At 48.7% G+C, this 23,183-nt stretch overlaps 1 protein-coding gene across 3 annotated transcripts in view; it reads right to left on the bottom strand.

Annotated features, from left to right (window-relative positions):
• The window catches only part of LOC126518482 (solute carrier family 53 member 1), a 400,674-nt gene that overhangs the window by 193,216 nt on the left and 184,275 nt on the right, over nucleotides 1-23,183 (bottom strand). For all 3 annotated transcript variants that reach the window (XM_055065054.2, XM_055065055.2, XM_050168268.3), the window contains exon 8: nucleotides 8,648-8,835. In XM_055065054.2, the coding sequence (XP_054921029.1) occupies nucleotides 8,648-8,835 (188 nt within the window). The remainder of the gene's footprint in view (nucleotides 1-8,647; nucleotides 8,836-23,183) is intronic.

Genomic DNA, 23,183 nt, shown 5'->3' with positions numbered 1-23,183 from the left:
CGTTGCCGCTAGCAATTTGTTGCGTGTCCATGAGTGCAGATGAGAAGAAACGAAAGGCGCCTTTTTTGTTGTTGTTGACCACAACCGATATAAAGCCTACACATAACACGCTCTTTCAAATAGAGGCAAGTTTGGTGGCAGCTTTTTTTTAGTCATGGAAGTGCAGAAAGTGATGAACGTAATGAAATGAGGCATCTAGTTAAAAATGTTTGGTGCGTGCAAACCGTTTGGTTTGTCTTGTCGTTCGCGTAGCATTCGACAGATGGTAAGCGCGATCAATATTAGCTAGACTTGGCACACGACATATCACTGCGGCAAGTTCGGAGTGCGATCATTGCACGGGAAATAAAGAAAATCGAATTTTGACAACAAAATTCAGGGGTGCGATCATTACGCGAGTGCGATCATTATGCGAGTAAATACGGTAGATACACGTGGCGGTTAATCCTGCCAAGGCACGCCATCTGGTTTTACTCAAAACAACTACTAAATACCACAAACTTCTTCAAGTGTTCAGTCAAGTCTGCATATAATCTTTTTATCCATGGTGTGTTTTTTTAGCCATAGAATGTGTTTGAGACACCAGGAAACTTCCAGCTGCGTGCAGTGGACTACAGCATGCATTGCTGCAGCAAAGTATGTGTCACGATCCGCCTGGGTTAGTGAACAAGGGAGGGCTCGAGGCACCCTCCGTTAGACACACGCTCCGCAGCATGGTGGTGATAAACGATGACTGACTGGCGAGCAGCTGTGCTCGCCAGTGTTCATTGGTGCAGTAAGAAATGTTGCCTACCAAGCCTGGCGGGCCAACAAGATTATGCCCGAGGGGGCGTCACATGCTTGCTACACCCTCTTACCCCCAGTTTGTTTGTTAACTAAAATAAACAAACGTCCAAGTTCAGAGCATAAGGCTTTGCCTCCATCCTAGCCGGGTCGACAGTGCCTACTACTCAGGCGAGTAACGGTCCGGTGGCCTCTGCCGTCGAGTACTCCGCCTGGGCACCGGTGCTGACAGGCTGGGTGTGGCAATGCCGGGTGTGGAATGCCGGGTGCTGCATGAGCCAGCCTCGCTCCGTCCGGAGGGTCCGCAGTGGTCGGCCTTATGAGTGGTGCCAGACTTGACACCGGCCCAATGGGCACCGCACCACTGGCAACGCTTGCCGCCTCCGAGGTGGGCGGTGCTCCACTGGAAGTGACTGGTGTTGCCGCTAGTCCTCCTGCGGGCTGGAACTCTGACGTGGCAGTTGAGGGTGCTGGCCAGGTCCTGAGGTCGGCATGGTCGGCGTGTCTGTGCCACGTGGCCCTGTCTGGCATGCAGACGTGCAGTGATGAGGCGCTGGCAGGAGACACCCACTGTCCGGCGGACCAGTGTGGGCCAGTACAGAAGTTCCTGGCGAAAACTGGAGCTCCCGACTCCGGCAAAGGCCCGGGACGGCACCCTTGGTCAGCAGCCAGCTTCTGCTTCAGTTGCTTCAGGAGCACTGTGGATCGGAGGTCCAGATGCATGACGTCCAAGGGTGTCTTGATTATCCGACCCAGCAGGAGCTCGCAGGGTGCACGGCCATTGACATTGTGGGGCGTCGTCCAGTACTGAAACAGTATCCGGGCAATCTGCGTCCGGAAATACCCAGTCTGGCTCTTCTTGAGCTTGCCCTTGATGGTTTGCACCACCCGCTCGGCTGCAACGTTTGAAGGAGGGTGGTACGGCGGAACCATCATCCGGCGGATTCCGTTCTTCGTCAGCCAGGCCAGATACTCTGCGCTGGCGAAAGCAGGACCATTGTCGGACACGATGACGTCCAGCAACCCCTGGGCGGCAAAGACCTAACATAGCGCTGCAATGGTCGCACCTGCTGATGGAGTGGTGACAGGTAGAACCTCCACCCACTTTGAAAAGGTGTCCACCACCACCAGGAAGTAATGACCCTTGAAGGGCCCCACAATATCCACATGCAGGCGGGACCAGGGTCTCTGTGGGAACGAGCAGGGGGTGATTTCCACATGACGTGAGGCCCACTGATGCTCCTGGCAGATTTGGTAGTTCTACACCATGTGAGCGATGTGCTGGTCCAGGCCAGACCACCAAATATGGGACCGGGCCACCATCTTGGTCTTTTCTACGCCAGGATGATCCGGGTGCAGCAACTGCAGGACCATGGACCGGAGACTTTGTGGGATCACCACCCTGGAACCCCACAGTAGACAGCACTGCTGCAAGCTCAGCTCGGCGGCCTTGTGGCTATAGGCCTGCTGAACCAATTCCTCCTCACGGGACACCGCCTTGACCACCTGAGGCAGGACTGGGTCCCGGCTGGTCGCTTGCGATACCGCAGATCTAGAGAGCACCTCCGGGTACGCATGCTCCAGCATGAACACTTCAGCAGGTTCTGGAACAGCATTGGGCACCTCTGGCAGGGGCAGGCGGCTCAGGGCATCAGCAGGTCCCAGGTCCTTTATCGGACGATAAACCAGCTGGTAACTGTAAGCTGCCAGCCGCAAGGCCCAGCGTACCACTCGAGGTGATGCCAGCACAGGAACTCTGCCTTGTCAGGCCCTAGCAGCCCCAACAGCGGCTTGTGGTCCGTGACCGCCTCGAACTTCCGGCCCCACAGATACTGATGGAAGCGTTCGACATCGAACATGAGGGCCAAACCTTCCTTGTCCAGCTGGCTGCAACGGTGCTCTGCAGCATGAAGCTGACGAGAAGCAAACGACACAGGGCGTTCCTGGCCATCCTTGTCCCGGTGTGCCAAGACAGCTCCCACGCCATACGGCGACGCATCTACGGTCAGGACGACAGGCTTGGCAGGATCGAAAAGTACCAGCACTGGAGCCTTGCTGATTAGCTTCTTGCTGCGCTGGAAGGCCTAGTCCTGCTCCTTCTTCCAGACCCATTGCTGACCATCTCGAAGCAGAAGATGGAGCGGCTGTAGATGCTCCGACCGGTTTGGAAGGAAACTCCTGTAGAGGTTGATGAGGCCGAGGTAGCTCTGAAGCTCCTTCTTGTTCTGGAGATTAGCCGCCTTGAGTACGGCATCAACTTTGCGGGGAGCCGGGGCTAGGCCAGCCTGGAAAATGACATGTCCCAAGTACTCAACACTGGGGGCCAGGAAAATACACTTTTCCAGCTTGAGCTTGCAGCTGGCATCCTGCAGTCGTGGCAGGACGTTGTGCAGGTTTTGTAGGTGGTCCCCGTCGTCGCTGCCAGTTACCAGGATGTCATCCAAGTACACCGCCACGTGCCTCATGCCCCTGAAGAGGTTGTCCATCTCCCTTTGAAATATGGCTGGGGCTGAGGCCACGCCAAACGGTAAGTGCGTGTACTGGAAGAGCTCCAAAGTTGTCAATATTGTGACATACTTCCGGGAGGCATCTTGGAGCACCAGCTGCTGGTTAGCATCTCTGACGTTGAGCTTGGTAAAGTTCTGTCCCCCGGACAACGCCGACTAGAGATCTTCAATCCGGGGCAACGGGTACTTCTCGACGGTAGCGACAGGGTTGATGGTAACCTTGAAATCCCCGCAGATCCTGACACTACCGTCTTGCTTGAGGACTGGTACGATGGGAACGGCCCATTCAGACGTCTTGACGGGCACCAGGATGCCCTCTAGCTCTAACCGTTGCAGCTCCTGGGTGACCCCGTCCTTCAGGGCGAATGGCAGTGGCTGAGGCTTGAAAAAATGTGGCCAGGCTCCCTCGGGTACATAGATGCCAGCCGTCGTGCCAGCGAATGTGCCAACCCCTTGCTGGAACAGGGACTTGAACTCGGTCAGGAGGCTGGGGATGTCTTTCACCACCTGCAGGCTGGCTTCCTGGTACTCTGGCAGACAAATGCCCCGTACATGAATGCAATTTCGGCCCAGCAGTCATATGACGTGCCGGCTGCGCACATGCCCTCCCGGAAACTTAGACACGAGCTCGTGCATGTGAAAGACCGTTTGGAAAAGGACAAGTTCCCAGCCGTGGTGTATGTCATTCCGTGTGCGGACTGTCCGTATGTCTACGTCGGAGAAACAGATAACGTCAAAACAAGACTTAAGCGGCATAGGAATCACGTCCAGAAACGACACGTTGCATTGAATGCCTGGGCCGAACACTGTGCTACCACGTCACATACGATTAACAGGGAGAAATCTCGCGTGATTGCCAAGGAGCGAAATAATTTTTCGTGTCTTTATCTTGAGTCCCTAATCATCAAAACCACGGCACACACTCTTAATCACAACGAAGGCAATCTGCCGCCCATGTATGTCAGATGCCGTAGTCATGTTTTGAGTCACACATAAAAGGGGCACCAGCTCTGCTGCTTGTTTTTTTGTGAACAAGGCTCCCATGGGGAGCTGAAACACAAATATCTATTTTAAACTATTTTGGTCAGTGTCCGGACCTCTTCCTTTTAAGTATGCATCATCCCGATTAGACAGGCTTCCGTCACTCTCGACTTCAACCTTTTCAACGATTCATCAACACAGTAACAAGAGCATTGCCTTTCTGTTTCACATACATAGACGATTTGCTTGTCTTTAGTCGCAATGCAGAACACATCCAACATCTGGGCCAACTCTTTCAACACTTCACAGAATATGGCCTTATCAACAATAGGGCGAAGTGCAAATTCGACGCGCTCAAGTTGGACTCCACGTCGATCACCATGTCGAGAAGGATGGCATCTGTTCCTTGCCGCTCCAGGCCATACAAGATTTTCCTCAGCAGTCTTCAATCTGCAAACTGCGCGAGTTTCTTGGCCTTGTGAAATTCTACAACCACTTCATCTCTCACAGCGCCACTTTTCTCCGGCCCCTGACAGACATGCTCCAAGGCAACAAATCCAAAACAACTAAACTAACCTGGTCCCCAGAAGCACTAACCACTTTTGATACCATGAAGACCAAGCTGTCTCAGGCAACCCCTCTCGTCCATCCGAGACCAGGAGCCCCACTTTGCCTCATGACCGATGCGTCCAATGCTGCAGTGGGAGCAGCGCTTCAACAGTTCGCAGATAATGTCTGGCAGCCACTTGCCTTCTTTTTTCAGAAGCTCTCATCCACGGAGACCCGCTACAGCACATTCGGAAGAGAACTCGTCAGAATGTACATGGCTGTGCATCACTTCAGACACTTCCTGGAGGGTCGATAGTTCCGCAATAAGACAGACCACAGTCCTTTGACCTTCGCCGTCCGGTCGAATTTTACCAAATTTTCACCACGGGAAAAACGCCATCTCGCCTTCATCCCAGAATTCATGACGTACGTATGGCACGTGCACGGAAATGACAATGCCACAGCTGAAATGCTCTCGCACTGTGCCTCTCCCATCACAATGGACAACAACCCGGTTAGCATCGACTTCTCCGCACTTGCTGCCCAGCAACAAGACGACACAGAGGCAATTGCGCATTGTGGAAATGCTGGTGCCTTACATATGTATGTTGTCCGCTTCAGACCTTGCGCCATCCCTATTCTTTGTGATGTATCCACGTACACCCCATGTCCAGTTGTTCCACTCAATTTTGGGCGTACCGTTTTTGATACACTTCATAAACAATCCCACCCTGGAATCCGGGCCACACAATGTCTGGTAACAATGTTTTATCTGGCCGGGCAACAACCAGGATGTACAGGCGCGGCCACTGTTAGAGGTAACACGGCGCGCATGGCCGCGCTCCTCGGACCACCAATCAGCATGAGAGGCAGAGTTAGCTGCGCGTCGTCTGCTACTGTTCCTCCCACTTCGCCACACGCGCTCTGGTACAAAAGACTGTAGCCATAGTGCTTGAAAGGAAAGAGACCTTCATCTAAGCTTCATTTGCAGCTGTGGTCTGGGCTTCTTTGTATTTACCATATAATAAATCTGAAGAATAGACTTATAAATAAGCCTTGTTTGTCGCGTGATCTTTCACTTCTTTAGCATGCGAATTCTGAAATCGACCCTCCGTGACAAAAGGGACCTTTTAGAAGTAAAATGTGCAGTTAAAATTTTAGGTGTACAGCATGCCTGCGTGCTTTGATAACTGATTTAAAATACTACCTGTTGACGTACCAATGCTACAGGGTTTGTGTACTCCGAAGCGCGCGCGCAATCTAGGTTTCGCAGCGAAGTGGGAAGAACCATGGCAGACGACGCGCAGCTAACTTCGCCTCTGGCATCAGTTGCACTTTCGCCGCAATACTTCACACGGCACCCGTGGTGGCGCCAGCCACTCCGTCTTACCTCTAACAGTGGCCGCGCCTGTACGTGCCTGGGTGGCTGTCCAGTATGCCAACAATCGAAGGCTCACCGACACACAAGGGCATCTTTCGGTTTGTTTACTCCACCATCTGAACGATTTGACAAAGTATCCATTGATATTTTGGGGCCATGGCCGCCATCAAACGGGTACACCTCCCTCATGACCTGCATACATAGCTTTACCCGATGACCAGAGGCTTTCCCTCTAACCGACATCCATACTGAAACCATTGCATACACGTTCGTCGTGGACTGGGTTTCGAGATACGGCGTACCAGCTACTATTAAAACCGATAGAGGACACCAGCTTGAATCAGCTTTATTCAATAACCTGCTGACCCTCCTAGGCACTTCTCGCATACACACCACGACATATCACCCTATCACCAGTGGTCTTGTTGAACGTTTTCACCACTCTATCAAGATCTCGCACAAAGCGCAGCCTGACGCCATTCACTGGTCCACATCACTTCCACTGGTTATGCCGAGTCTTCGGGCTACACTGAAGCAGGATCTGTGCTGTATGCCTGCTGAGGTGATTTTTTTAGCACCACTATGCCTTCCATGGGAGTCCTTCCACCCTTGAATTTCATCGCTGTGCCCTGACCCCACCGACTACATCAACAGGCTGCGAGCTTCATTCCGCACACTTCATGCTCCTGAACACCACACTGCCAGCACCGTACCACATCGCATATTCCTAAAGAGCTGGCGACATCCTCTTATGTTTTCGTCTGCCATGACTCCGTACGAAAGCTCCTGCAACGCCCTTACAACGGTCCATACCGTGTCAAGCATCGTGCCAACAAACGTTTCACCGTGGACTTAAACGGCTGACAGGAGAATATCTGTATTGATTGCCTCAAACCTGCCTTGGTTGAGGACCCACTCCCTCAGTCACCGGATAAACCAATTAGCCCAGAGCCAGTTGGTTCTCTCCAGTCATCCTTAAGCGCACTTCAACTCCCAACACCCCAACCTAAACTCCTCAAGGTATTGTTCCAGCTACCCACACGGCTGCATCACTAGAGGGGAGGCCTCCTGTAGCAGCATCAACGTTGAGGAAGATGAGAACGGTGGTTGGCTAGGGACAGGCCATTGCCTAGGAAGTGAAGCGAAGCAGGAACGTGGCTCAGATCATGAGCGGTCGGCATGAAGTCACCGGAAGATTTATCTGCTGAAGAATGAACATCAGCTAGGGCCTTCTACTCAGTAAAAATATACTCCTCTTTATTGTGGCTCATCGTTGTCACTGATTTTACACGCCACAGTCTTATTGCAGCTTTGGCAAGCTTACGTTTGCTTACTTCGAACTCAGTCTGGGTCAGAAGGCTTCTGAGTGGGGTATTTTGGCAGGAAGTTTTGATGTGCCTACTTGACGTCGAGCTGGTGGGACCCTGGCAACCCAAGATGCACATTGTTGCTTTCCTATGGTGTAGTGTTTTTAAGATGGTGACGGAAAACCGAAATGAAATTGAACTAGAGGGCGATGCCAGAATACAGTGCCTATGATGCTGCCAGAGCAAAACACGACGCTCACTTTGCGCCGCCTGCAGCAGATAACAGCAGCGAGTTTGGGTTGTCATCTATGAAAAGCATGCAGTACGCTTCCAGCAGTGCTATGCCCCATGCACTGTGAAACAGATAGGTGAAGATGCTTATTGCGGTTGGCGGCGATAGCTGTGGCGCATGACAAGGCGGGAGAAGATCTGCTCTGGAATAGGAAACTGAGCACGCGCCGGCATTCATACGCGAGACCGGTGAATGAGTGAAGCTGCAGTGGCACTGTTGTTGATCGCGCATGCCTTTCTTGTTTACATGTGGTCTAGTAAGAGGAGAACTTATCATACAATCACACTTTCCTGATGTGCTGGTGCCAAAAGACTTTTCTGGGAACGTATGAACTGGTAAAAAAGAAGCACAACCATAGTGGGTCATTTTTGGTGTTCTCGATTGCGAATGTTGGTGCCGGAAAATTGTACATAACAGGATCGTATCACAGAGGTTCTACTGCATGTGCACAACCTAGACGAAATTTGCCCTAAATTTGTAGCTGGTAATCGGTTAAAAGAGGAATTTGTTACAAGAATAATATCGGCAGATAAAACCAACTGTAAAGAATGGTCTGTTATATCCAAAACTATGCTGTATGTGGATCTGTTATAACGGGTGTTAACTGTATCAGAGTGTAAGCTTATAATGAATATCAAATATAACGAAGATATTTCCTTGTTGGATGCAACTTTGTCATAACAAGGTTCCTCTTTATTAAACTGCACTCGCCGTGAAATGCCACCAGAATTGCAATACTTGGGAAGTCAATGGCAAGGAGCACTTGAGAGGGCCACCATGCAGGGGCTTTGCATGCCACATCATACAGCGTCATGTTTGAGACCACAGAGGTTATTTGTGTGCTCACCTCCATGAGATGCTGTTCAGAAAGATGGTTCCGGGGGTCGAGCTCAAAAATCAGCACATGGTTGACACCAGATGTCCGCCAGCCATACACATTGACTCCAATGAGGAACATAAACAGGATGATAAGCAGTGTGCCCCGGTAGAGGCGAAACACGATGCGCCAGTCGTCCCGCGTCTGGCTAAAAACACCTGGGGCGCAAAGAGGAATAATGGGGCACTCAATAGGGCCAGTTGGTGCATGCTTAAGTAATTAGGTTAATTGGCATCTTCTGACAGTACACAAAACAGACAACACAACAAGCATTAGTTATAATGCCACCTACGTTGGTAGTGCGTAAGCAACGAGGTTATGCTAGATGAGAGGTTGCATTGAGAAAGTGCTTCAATACGAGGCTAATGTGCTTTATGCACACCCCAAGATGCTTCTTTTTTTCTTCATTAACTCAGAAAAAACAGCAATGTATCTCTCAGTATAAGCTTGCTTTGTCACACACTCCCTTGTTCCAAGCTCTTTCTCACTGCAACACTTTCATCTAGCACGGCCCTGTGACTAGCTTACACACTGCTAGCGACAATATATCCAGCACAAAGGAAAGTGAGAGGACTGTCTTGGGAACGCTTATGGCCAGCCAGCAACCTTGAACCAAGCTTGCAGCCAGAACAAATCAGCAAAACTGCCCACAAAGAGAAGGCACACCTACCGCCAGTGTTGAGTCACAAGTACTTTTTAACGCAATAGCTTTAAGGGTGGACTTGGCTTTGAAAATCAACTTCCTTATTTCTTCATGGATTTTTATTAAAATTGGCACAACTGTTTATCCCTGATGCTTCCATAAAAGTTTCAGAGCGATATCTTGAGACCAATTTATTGAATTTTATTGAGCAGAATTTTTCTCTCTCAAACTTTCTGGAGAGCCTCGGGAACATAAAAGAACGTGATAGAAGGCTTGTTAAGCATTGACTGCATAGCTAAATGCGTGCTGAAGGTCGTGACATTCTCGTTTCTTTTTTTTTTTTCGCAACACATATTTTTTGGAGTGCCATTTTTTATGTTACCTTCGAATCAAGCACACTTCTGGGGTAGACGAATAGCCATATTGTAAACTTACAAAAGGTCAAGATAAGAAAGCTAGAATGTCATGACCTGCACTGTAGCCCAAGGAATGCGACGAAAAAACCGGAGTCAAAATATGCTAAACGGTAAAAGAAGAATCAGCTCCAGAAACTGAGCAGAAAGGCAAAAAAAAAGAAAACACAGTTTTGAGAAAACAGCTCTCAAAGTTTCACTTTGTCTTCAGTTCAATGGAAGGCACCAAATTTGTAGTCTTTCGGGTGATTTCTGATGTAGGGCTTCCAGTACATGTGGCCTCTGGTCTGGTGTGCCTTCATCCTCGCACCCCCCCCCCCCCCCTACTTTTGTATGGCATTCTTGGCTGCTGCTCTACAAAGAGTATGGTGCCTGAGTTTCAAACCGAGGTGCAGAACTCTGTGTGGGCATGAATATAGTTCCAGTGTAGTACCAGCAGGCTGCCTGATTGATAGCAGTCTCGAGTACAATCAGTGAGGCATTTTTTTTTTTGGTAGAATTGACCATGTTACTGAATGAAGGCTCTGAGTGTCAGTAGCCTTCCAAGTCATTTTCACCGGACAATAGCTGTGGAACTTCGGATCAAAGAGCCAGGGATAGATATGCAGCTGCTAGGTGCTTTCCAGAATTGTACTTTCGTATGATGCCTCGATCACTTCTGCAGCCAGGCGTCTGTGCCAGCCCAAGGGGCCTAGTGAACATAGCTCATGATGAGGTTCTCTTTATGAAGGGGTGGTATGATAGATATCGTTATGAGCTATCATGACAATATGATAATAGAGTGAACGCGCAATTTGTTTGGTTGCAGGTCCAAGGTGCCAACGCGCGAAATGCCTAGCTGCAGATACAAGGAGTTGACACTTGGTGTGCTTATTTGTGCAGTCCGAGGTGCCGACGCGCGAAATGCCTAGACGCGGGCTCGAGGAGTCGACACTCCATGCGCTTATTCATGCAGTCCGAGGTGCCCACGCGCGACATGCCTATATGTGAGCTCGAGGAGTCGGCACTCGATGTACTTGTCGTGCAGTCGGAGGTGCCGATGCACAAATTGCTTAGGTGAGGGTCCGAGATGTCCGCGCGCGATGTGCTTGATTGATGAGTCGGAGACTCCTATGCGCAAAATGCTTAGCTGTGGTACGAGGATTGCGTGCGCAATGTGCTTGGTCATGAATTCCGAAACACCGAGTGCTGAAAGGCCTAGCTGCATGTCCGAGGATTCCGCGCGCGAATCTTGGTCACAAAGTCCACGTCGCCGATGCTCGGAATGCTTAGCCGCGGGTCTGAGATGTCCACAAACATAGGGATCGGCCAAGCTACTGCGATGTCCGTGTGGCGCCCGTTTTCACACATGGAGATTATGGCGAGTGGAGACTTCCAGGGCTCGCGAGGTGCAAAGAGCCGAGCAGACACTGCGAGCGCCGGACCAATGATGAACCGTGCTGGAGTCACGTGGCGGACGCGGCCAATCGCAGACTCCAGCACGACTTTCAATCATTTGCTTTTTGTGTGCTTGTTTCTGTATAGAGTAGATAGCTGAAGCGGCAAATTTGAAGATGGATAAATGCGCTTTCTAATGAGACCAAGATGACGGTGCTCGGTTGCGCCGTTACAGAGATATTGTGGCTTGAAAAACGCTCTTTCTTGATTTCTGTGAAATTTTTTGCCACCTTGGCAAATAAAACAAATTTTTTAGAGCACTTCTACATGGTTTATAGGGATGATATTTCGAAATCAGATGGAAAAAGAGTTACAGAAACTGAAAATGTGATTATTCGGTAGTGACTACAATGACGGGGCCCGGTACTTTAACATCTGCACTACAGTGGCGGGGCCCGTCACTTTAACAACAACACTGTAGCCACGGGGCCGTCCCTAATGATGTCGGTATTGGGGGCGAGGACTTACGGAGTTGCCATCTGTCGGAAGCGCCTCACTTGCGTAGTCTGAGGGATCACACGGCGCGCTCCGCATAGGTTTGGCTATCGGCGCTAAATAAACACACTACGCAGGAGCTCTCCTGGACATTTTTGCAAGTACTCTCGAAATGACAGAATCATCTTACCTTTAAAATAATAATCTTGGACAAACAGAAGGCACAGAAAGGTTTACAGAAGCTGTCTCTTTACCTACTACGTACGGTAAGCTGGGACACTGCGCGTGGTCGCCGCGATCGATTCTCCCGAACCGGTTTCATGCATTAAATGTAGCAATCGTTGAGAGAAAACTATGTGAAATATGTTCTTATAGTGGGCCATCTGTATAGCCAAATGGAGCATTACAGAACGAAGCTTCAATACAGCGATTGAACGGGTTCGCGGTGACTGACTGCGTGTCTGCATGCATGTCCGCGCACAATGTTTCGCTTTCGCTGCGAGAGCATTTTCGCACCGTGCCGCGAGCTTTATGCCGCAGTACATGAGCATTTGACCGTACGCACGCAACCATTGTTGCATGTACACTATCAGAGCTGTTCAAAAATATTTTCGTTATAGCTAGAGACTTCGACGCCTATACGGCGACTTGTGTTGTGCCGTCGCAATGATTCAGTGTTTTTTTTCTTTTCTTCTAAAGTCTTCGAAGCTTCAATATCATTATTTCTCAAGTTGCATTGCACTGGATGCTTATTGGTCTTCTAAACGAGCAATTACCCGCTGCTTCTTTTTCTTAATCCAGTACAGTATTCATTGTCTGGTGCGTCTGGTGCTACACAAGCATGAACATATGCCATGCCTTTTTTTAATGCACTTTGTACTGTTCAGTTTCCATTCCAGTAAACTTTCTTTCTTTCTTTATTATCATCATCATAGGTGTTACGGTGCATACGCAAAAGGCTGTTGGAACCAATAGCCGCAGGCTAGTGGATGGGTCTGGATGCAAAATATAATACACATTCGGTACAAGCATAGGGGGATCAATGCAGAGGATGAATGCAACACATTAGCCCAATAAGGGGGGAGGCGGGTTTCGCATCGCGAAAAATTGCCAAAAAATAGATTGTTTGAAAATCACATTTTCAGTTTCTATAACCCTTTTTCTATCTGATACCCAAATATCATCACTGTAAACCACATAGAAGTGCTCTAAAAAAAATCGTTTTATCAGCCAAGGTGGCGACAAATGTCGTGGAAATCAAGAAAAAACAGCGTTTTTCAAGCCACGAGATCTCCGGAACGACGCGATCGAGCACCGCCATCTTGGTCTCGTTGGAAAGCGCATTTCTCCGTCTTCAAATTTGCCGCTTCAGTGACCTCCTCCATACAGAAACAAGTGCACAAAAAGCAAATGATTGAAGGTCATTCCGGAGTCTGCGATTGGCCGCACCCACCACATGACTCCAGCGCCGTTCGCCATTGGTCCGGTGCTCGCGTCGTCTGCTCGGCTCTTTGCACCTCGCGAGTTTGGACGTCTCCACTCGCCGTAATCTCAACGTGTCAAAACAGGCGCTACGCGGACCTCGCAGTAGTGTGACCGATCCTTACGCTTGTGGACGTTTCAGACTCGCTGCTAAGCATTCCGAGCATCGGCGACGCAGAATTCGCAACCAAGATTTACGCGCGTAATCCTCGAACATATAGCTAAGCCTTTCAGCACTCGGTGTTTCAGAATTCGTGACGAAGCACATCGCGCACGCAATTGTCGGACACGCGGCTAAACATCTCGCGCATAGGGAGTCTCCGACTCAGCGATCATGCACATCGCGCGCGAACTTTTTGGACCCTCACCTAGGCATTTTGTGCATCGGTGCCTCCGACTGCGCGAATAAGCGCATCGAGTGTCGACTCCTCAAGCCCGCGGCTAGGAATTTCACGCGTCGGCACGTTGGACTGCGCAAATAAGCGCATAGAGGGTCGACTCCTCGAGCCTGCGACTATGCATTTCGCACGTCGGCACCTCAGACTGCGCGAATAAGCGCATAGAGGGTCGACTCCTCAAGCCCGCGACTAGACATTTAGTGCATCGGCACCTCGAACTGCACGAATAAGCGCATCGAGGGTCGACTCCTCGAGCCCACTGTAGAGGTCGCCACCTGTGTATATAAGGTGGCACTACAATCTGAAATGACCTTGTATTTATAAGGGGCTTTGGGGAGTGGGGAAAAACATCGTTTTGGTTTCCGCCTTGCCATTAGTCCACCTCGTTCCTCAGCTCCTGTGCAGAACATGGTGTCATAAGTGGAATCCCACCATTAACACCGACATGCCCGACACGGAATCCACCCCCGCCGAGACCACCGAAGCGAAAGTGCACATCGTTCACACTGGCACATCTGGTCTGCGCCCACTGGAGAACCTCACGTTTTCAAACCCGGGAGAATGGCCAACGGGGATTTCGACGTTCAAGGATTACGCTTCCGTGGCCGGCCTCCACAGTGCCGGCGACGAGGCCCAGGTACGGACACTTCTTTACTGTATGGGACCGCAAGCCAGGACCATTCTTTCGTCCTTGGGGGTGTCAACAATAAAAGCGCTTTCTTTCACTGCCGTCAAATAAAAGTTGGATTTGCACTTCGTGTATCCAGTAAATGAGATATACGAAAGTTGTTTCCACCGCCACACTCAGCAGCCAGGCGAATCTGAGGATGACTTTTTTTTTGTATTACGCAACCTGGTAAAGCACTGCAGCTATAACAGCCCGCTCGTCGAGGATCGCCTTGTTCGCGACAGATTCGTCGTAGGCATACGTGACGAGAAACTGATCAATTGTGCCGGTGCACAAAACTTTCCGCTGAGGAAGCACTGTGCTAAGCCCGCATACACGAGGACGCAGAAAAAGAACGGTTATCAAGCGCTAGATTGACTATGGATAACGCTCTTGTCGAAATGCTAAATACTGACTTGGCTCGGCGAAACGATACGGCCACTTCTTCGCCACGTTTCCGCAACCAGTCCGAGAGCACCTGGCTAGGTTATCGTGTGGCTTTTGTAGACGACAGTGTCACTCTCGAAAAGACTGCCCAGCCAGAAAATCAGTTTGCCACTACTGTAGAAAGCTAGGACATCTTGCGGAAGTGTGCATGAAGAAGAACGCAAATTACTGACTGGGTTCCATCGAACTTCACAACGTGAATTCATGACGAGCAAGGTACATAGACATACTAGTGAACGGGCACCCGGCCGAGTTTAAGATAGACTCCGGTGCGGAAGTCTCTGTTGTCTTGCCGTCTTTCTCAGGCCGAACGCGGTTGCTGGATGATGTTGAAGGAGAAGTCTTGGGCCCTGGCGAACAGAGTCTGCAAGTTCTTGGTAACTTTAAAGCAACCTTGCAGTGGGGTGAAAAGTCCACAGTGCAGACCTTGTATGCGGTTGAACGTACAAGGTCTGAATGGCCTCACCTGCTTCGGCTCCCTGCAATTGAAGCCCTTGGTGTTGTTCACTTCGTGGATTCTGCCGAGTGTGCTCATTCCCCCCCAGCCAAGATATTCCAAGGGTAGGGAAAATTTCGGCAAGCCGAATATCGCATTCGCGTTAAACCCGGCACTCATCCATTTTCCCTGAGCGCTCCAAGACGGATTTCAATTCCTTTAAACGACGTTGTCAAGAAAGAGCTAGACGACCTGGAGTTGCAGGACGTCATAAGGAAGGTAGCGACCCCAACTGAGTGGTGCTTCGGGCTTGTAGTCGTGCCCAAATCATAGGGAGGCTAAAGAATCTGCGTCGATCTGACGAAGCTGAATGAAGTCATCGAAAGGGAGCGCTTCATCTTGCCGATGGAACAGATCCTCGGCCAGTTAGGTGGAGCGCGAGTATTCTCCAAGTTGGATGCGTGGTCTAGTTTCCATCAGGTGAAGCTTAGCGCCGACAGCCAGGAGCTCATGACATTTATAACGCCGTTTGGCCGGTACTGTTACAAGAGGCTCCCTTTTGGTATAGCCACGGCACCAGAGTATTTCCAGAAGTTAATGTCGAGGGTTCTTGAGCACTTGCCTGGAGTCGTGAACCTGATTGATGACATTCTAATCTTCGGGAAAGATCATCAACAGCACGACGAGCGTCTGGCTGCAGTCTTAGCTCGCCTTGAGGAGGAGGGTGTCACCCTTAATGAAAAGAAGTGTGTGTTTCGGGTCAGTTCGGTCAAGTTCCTTGGAGTAGTGATTGGGGCGGACGGGATCTCACCAGACCCGGACAAGGTGAAGGCTGTCAGAGATCTGCTGCCACCGACCGACGTCAGCGGAGTACGACGATTGCTGGGAATGACCAATCACGTCGCACGGTTCATACCTCACTTATCAGACATTACGGAACCCATTCGTTCCCTCCTAAACAAGAACAGCACCTGGACTTGGGGTCCCAGTCAAGAAAAGGCCTTCTCACGCCTCAAGTTGCTGTTGAGCTCCGACACGTGCATGGCAAAATACGATTCTTCCTACCACACTGTAGTATCCGCAGATGCCAGCTCCTACGGTCTGGGAGCTGTACTGCTACAGGACCATCCTGAAGGTACTCGATGGGCTGTAGTGTATGCTTCAAGGGCGCTTACTCCGACGGAAGCACGTTATAGTCAAACAGAAAAGGAAGGTCTCGCGGTGACTTGGGCCATTTCACGGTACGACCAGTTCCTTTGCGACCTAAGCTTCGAGGTAGAGACAGATCACCTTTGGTCACCCTTCTGGGTAACAAGGACCTGGAACTAGTGCCGCCTCGCGTACAACGAATGCGGATAAAACTGCTGCGATATCAGTATGTAGTGAAATATGTGCCTGGAAAGCACTTAGCTACGGCGGACACTTTGTCACGGGCTCCCTCTGATTTGCCAGCTACTCGCATGGTAGACACCCTGGAGTTGTCTGTCAGTGAAGTGTTCAAGTGAAGCCTCTTGTAGCAAGATGGCTAGAAGATGTCGGCATACACCAAGCCCAAGATGGAGTCTGCTCTGCGATCATGAAGTATTGCATGAAAGGATGGCCAGTCAAAAACAAGGTGCCGCTGCAGATCGCTCCATTTTGGAAGGAGAGAGACAGATTGAGCATATATGACGGCATCCTTCTGCTGGACCGACGATTTGTCATTCCTTCAGCCTTGCGTCAAGACATTCTCGCCCTATTACACGAAGGGCATCAGGGAGTGCGCCGCTGCCAAGAACGGGCCAGGGAGTCTGTTTGGTGGCCTAAATGTAACATGCATGTTGAGCATATGGTGACCCAATGTGCCATATGCGTCGAAACTCGAGTTCAGCGTTCTGAGCCTATGTTGTCCACGGTGACACCCGACAGACCATGGCAGCACCTTGGCATCAATCTGTTTCAACTTAGAAGGCACGATTACGTCCTGATCGTTGATTATTATTCCAGGTTTCCTGAAGTAGTCTCCGTGAGGTCCACCAGGGCACCAGCAGTCATCTCGGCGATCAAGAGCTGTATTGCCCGTTTTGGCATACCAGACATCGTCCAGACCGACAATGGATCGCAGTTTGTGTCCAACGAGTTCGCCGAGTTTACGCGGTCATACGGCTTCCGTCACAAGACCAGCAGCCCGAGGTACCCCCCCCCCCCCCCTAGCAATGGAGAGGCAGAGCGCATGGTGCGCACAGTGAAAGACTTGCTCTTCAAAGGTCCTGATCCCTACCTTGCCTTACTGTCGTACCGTGACACGCCCGGTCCCAACGGCATTTCGCCAGCTCAAGCCCTGATGGGAAGGAAATTACAAACTCGTCTCCCGAAATTACCGGAACAACTAATGCCGTCGTTACCATGCCACACAAGTTTCAGGGAAAAGGACTCGTGGAACAAGGCACGGTAAGCGATGACCTACAATCGCCGTCATGCTTCAAGCCAACTGGCCCCTCTGAGTCCTAGAGACTATGTATGGGTCACTGACGCATGCTGCAATGGTGAAGTACTCTCGCAGGCCCAGCATCCGCGGTCCTACCTTGTTCAGACCCCCGGAGGTGTCCTTCAGCGTAATCGTCGACACCTGGTACTTCATTCATTGGAAGCGGCCCCAGCTCAACTGGCAGCTTCTTCGCCTGTCCCTCCCGAGGTCGTGCAGCCTGCAGCACCTCAAGAAGATCCAACGCAGCCAGAAGTAACGCTGCAGGAAACGGTGACACAGACTCGCAGCGGTCATATAGTGGGACCTCTGCGATGGTTAGACTTGTCGGGCCCTGTCCCATAAGAGGTGAAAAGGAGGGATGTAGAGGTCACAACCTGTGTATATAAGGTAGCGCTACAATCTGAAATGACCTTGTATTTATAAGGGGCTTTGGGGAGTGGGGAAAAACATTGTTTTGGTTTCCGCCTCGCCGGTAGACCGCCTCGTCCCTCGGCTCCTGTGCAGAACGCCCATGACTAGGCATTTCACGCGTCGGCACCTCGGACTGCGCGAATAAGCGCATCGAGGGTCGACTACTCGAGCCCGCGACTAGGCATTCAGCGCGTCGGCACCTCGAACTGCGCGACTAAGCACATCACGCATCGACTCCTTGTATCTGCGGCTAGGCATTTCGCACATCGGCACCTTGGACCCACAACCAAGCATATTGTGCGTCCACTCTATAATATTGTCACGATAGCTCGTAACAATATCAATCATACCACCCCTTCATAAAAAGAACCTCATCATGAGCTCTGTTCACTAGGCCCCTTGGGCTGGCACACACACCTGGCTGCAGAAGTCATCGAGGTATCATACAAAAGTAAAATTCTGGAAAGCACCTAGTAGCTGCATATCTATCACTGGCTCTCTGATCCTAAGTTCTACCGCCATTGTCAAGTAAAGATGACTTGGGAGGCTGCTGACAATCAGAGCCTTCATTCAGTAACATGGTCAATTCTACAAAAAAAAAAAAAAAAAAAGGAAAGCCTCACTGATTGTACTGGAGATTGCTATCAGTCAGGCAGCCTGCAGGTACAGGCTGCCAGTGGGTACAGGCTGCCTGAATGTACACTGGAACTATATTCATGCCCACACAGAGTTCTGCACGTCACTTGGTTTGAAACCTAGGCACCATGCTCTTTGTAGAGCAGCAGCAGCAAAGAATGCCCTATAAAAATAAAAAGGGGGGGGGGGGGGGGGGAGCACACCAGACCAGAGGCAACATGTACAAGAATCCCCACATCACAAAACACCCCAAAGACTACAAATTTGGTGCCTTTTAGAGAACTGAAGAGAAGGTGAAACTTTGAGAGCCGTTTTTTCAAAACTGTTTTTCTGCCTTTCTGCTCAGTTTCTGGAGCTGATTTCTTTGTTACCGTTTAACATTTTTTGACTCCGTTTTTGGGCTGCAATGCAGGTCGTGACATTCTCGCTTTCTTATCTTGGCCTTCTGTAAGTTTACGATATGGCTATTCGTCTACCCTGAGAGTGTGCTTGATGTGAAGGTAACATAAAATATGGCACTCCAAAAAACTTGTGTTGCGAAAAAAAAAAAAAAGCAAGAATGTCACGACCTTCAGCACGCATTTAGTTATGCAGTCAATACTTAAGCCTTCTATCACGTTTTTTAAGTTGCCCACGCTCTCCAGAAAGAGCGAGAAAAATCCTGCTGAATAAAATAGAATAAAATATTTTCAAGATATCGCTCTGAAGCTTTTATGGAAGCATCAGGGAGACATTCTAAACATTTGTGCCAATTTTCATCAAAATCCATGAAGAAATAAGGAAGTTGATTTTCAAAGCCACGTCCCCCCTTAAAACAGAAAAGAAAAATGAATTTTTTTACAGCATGCATAAAAATTATCAGCAGTTACATACATTATCAAAGCGCAAAGACGATAACGCCAAGCAAGAATACAGGCACCAAATCAGTGGTTTATAGCTAATAAATATGATTGTAGTGCTTTGCCAAAATTTTGTGCTTTTTTTGGAGGGTATGTTGTTCCATGTCTCCAAAGGCTATCAGGGGACACAAGATTGGTGAAGAAGAAATTGAAGTCACCCCTGAGAAAGTTCTTTCAGCAGTTCTGGACGACAGAGTTGAAGATAGGCGAAATTCGGAACTATTTCACCGATGATGGGTGGGCCACGCTCATTGCAACAATTACTCAGAAGTGTAATCATAGTTTGTGGACATGTAGTGCATGTCGGCAAAGGGTTCATGACAACGCCATTGGGTGTGACGCGTGCCTGAAGTGGCTGCACTTTAAATGTGTGTCTGTCACATCTACGCCAAAAAGTAAGGTGTGGTTTTGATGGAATTGTGTGAAATTTTCGAAATTATGCAAAGTTTTCTCAATATGGGCGTGTTCAGATTACGCTAATCAAAGTCCCATTACCATTTTTTTTGTTTTCTATAGAATTTTTATATGTGATGGGTAAATATGTTGACACAAAGGAATAACCCTTAGCTCTGCATGAGACACTAATTTTTTTGTGAAAACGTTTTATGTGACAAGCAATGGAGCATGCTATTCTTGCGATTTCGCAAAGTTCCAAGTCAGGCCCTACTGCATGCACAATTTTTTTTGTCATGCTCGAGTATTTTTTCATGTAAGCCTAACAACTTGTATTGTTTCAAACACTAAGTAATATTTCTTTTGTTGTCTTCTTATTCTGGGAAAAATTCCTAAACATTTCTGCACAAGCTACGTGCTACGAAGAAGCCATTTTTCAGCCCAAATTTAACGCAAGATGTATCGAGATTTGATCGCTGAGAAAATATTCATGTGCAACAAAAATGTATTGTGTATGCAGGAGGGCCCCAAACATGGAACTTAGCGAAATCGAAAAAACACTATTCTCCACCTTTTGTCATATACGATCATGGTCATGGGACCTCAATTACCATTCTTATATCAACATGTCCACATATATGTTCGTATTTTTGTCATATGTCAATGTGGTTGAAGAGCCGGACCACGTCTCTGTAGTGTAGATATTAAAGTGCCGGGCCCCGTCACTGTAGTGCAGATGTTAAAGTACCGGGCCCCGTCACTGTAGTCACTACCTTTCAAAAAACAGATTTTTGGACATTTTTTCATGATGCTAAAGCCGCGTCCCCCCTTAAGGGTCCCGTGTCGTAGAAAATCTGGCGTTGACGTGCCTCATCCAGCGTCGACCGTCTTTTGAACGAAAGCTCATTCCGAAACACACATACCCAACCTTGCAGGCCATTCATATCCATTCATATTCCATATTCCATTCATTCCCATTCATATCTTTGCAGTTAGTGCAAAGACATTACTGAAATAATTGAATTTCTTAAAGCAAAATGCGTCAGAATAATCGTAAAGTACGACTTACACACAGCCTACAGACATGATAGCATCAGATTGTAATTTGAGCATATGACAAAACTTAATTCTGTTACGTGGAAACTCAAACATAAACTCCTTTTCCAGCGTTTCTACCATTCATAGAGCAGCGCACCAAGCTCGATTCCTTGCAACAACACCACCGATATGGTCCTTGCCTCTACGCATTTGCGGCCCATGTAAGAGGCAACGTTTCTACCAGAAAGCTCACCTTCGTGCATAGCGTTCGCCACCAACATTTCGTCGTAAATATTATGGTAACATATGCTGCAGTAGCCGGGAAGAGTGAGAAGTCAGGAATCTTTGAATGCCGTCGCATTCCACTTTTAAAAGGCGAAGCTTACACATCCTCCAAATTTTTACAATTGGTAAGTAATCTATTCACACGCAAATAAAAAAGGAGTTCGATATAAGACGTGCTCACGAGATTAATGTTCGACATTAACTAAAGCAAAGTCACAACGATAGATTAAGTCCATTTGTTTGGCTGCTTAACTGTTGCTGATCAAAATGTGTGTAAGTGATCCCTCCTAATGTGGTAGATAGAAAAGAAATATGTCATGGAGTTGCTCTAAACATGCAGCTCAAAGTGAAGTTTAACCAATCAAAATTACAGGCTTTCCTGAAATGTCATACTTTGACATTGAACAAGAATTGCCTCCAGATTTAGCAGCCTGAAGCATTAAAAGTTTTGCACCTTCACATAAACAGAAGTCCTGTATTTACTCGATTCTAACGTGCCCTTGATTGTAACATGCACAGTTTGCTGTGACGTAAAAAAAAGGAAAGTCCTTTACAGTACTGCGCACCTCATTCTTTCATACAGAAATACACCTTTCTCTCATTTGGAAAACAATAGATTTACTCCCAATGCACTAAAGTTGCAATAGATAAAAAAAGCCGCAGTTTTGCCCAAACGGTGAAGCATCGATTACGATAGCAAATTAGTAGACAGCTATACGAAAAGTAAGAATGATAGTTTTATCGACCGTATAGACTTTTAAACATTTGCGTACTAACTAAATTAACAAGCATGGTGTCCTGCGCACACAAGCAAACATGAACACGTCTCACTCAATGACCACAGAAACTAAACGCTGGAGTGAGGAAGTGCAGTAGCAGGAGCGAGGGGATTGACCTTTGTGCAGCCTCTCGCTTAGGCACGAACGAAGCGATGAGAACACAGCGCGGTGCGCCTAGACGCGTAAACTCTTGTCTCCGTCGCAGATCGCTTTCAAGATAGAGGCCACATGGCCACGCCGTACATAGCATCCGCCAGTGTAAAACACCTCTCCTGTTTGTGCCAATCCTGCACGCAAGTTTCGGGGACTCCTACATCCGTGATGCGGCCTAAGTTCTGTCCGTCTCCACACATGTGACCGCTTTCCTTTTAATTGTGGCATCGTGATGAACTCGGCCTATCTTTGCAGTTGGCACTTCCATGCTTATAGAGCAAATGTAGAAAATGGGAAGACGGACGGGGCACTAACCCAAGCCAAAGGAAGCATTGCCTAAGCACACGCACTACAGCACATGGAGAAAGCTACGGCAGCTAGGCTCGAAGTGCGTATGAGGCGGCCATTTTGAAATGCCGATGGTGCTATGGTAATGCACATTTAGGACTGTACGCGATTCTAACGCGCACATGATTTTTGGACCCGTGTAATCATAAAAAAAGTGAGCGTTAGATCAAGTAAATATGGTACACATATTTGGAAAGATTGGATGTGCTTTATAAACGATCACAAGGAAAAAGACGGGACAGACGCAAACTAACAAGTTGTTAGTTTGCGCCTGTCCCGTTTTCTTCCTTGTGATCGTCTACAAAGCGCATCCAATCTTTCCAAACACAATGAACCAACTTGTCCAATAACGCATTCTGCTAAATGGTACACATATGTTCACGAAGAGTCTAACTTTGCCATTCCAGAAAATAATTTGTTTTCCTCCCTCGCTGCAACTTCCATTTATGGCTGCAGTTAAATAATATAGGTAAATATGATATGTTCATAGCAACCATTCCTTCCAAGGGGCAAAGATTTTATTTCTCCGATTCATCAGTACACATTTCGACATATGCAGCATGACATTTCGAACATAACCCAAATAGAACCTGCGGCTGCAAACAACAAGAAACAAGCAGGCAGGAATGTTCAGTGAGAGTGCTGTGTGTCGAATGTGTAACGCCTTTGGGCTTTCAAGGTGATAATCAACAAAACTAAATAAGGTTTTACAAACTTGTAATAATCATGAGCATAAGTT

The sequence above is a fragment of the Dermacentor andersoni genome, chromosome 1, assembly GCF_023375885.2.
Source record: "Dermacentor andersoni chromosome 1, qqDerAnde1_hic_scaffold, whole genome shotgun sequence".
In the NCBI taxonomy this organism is placed as follows: Eukaryota; Metazoa; Arthropoda; class Arachnida; order Ixodida; family Ixodidae; genus Dermacentor; species Dermacentor andersoni.
Note: the sequence above shows the minus strand (reverse complement) of the source record. Positions and strands in the feature narration are given on the sequence as shown.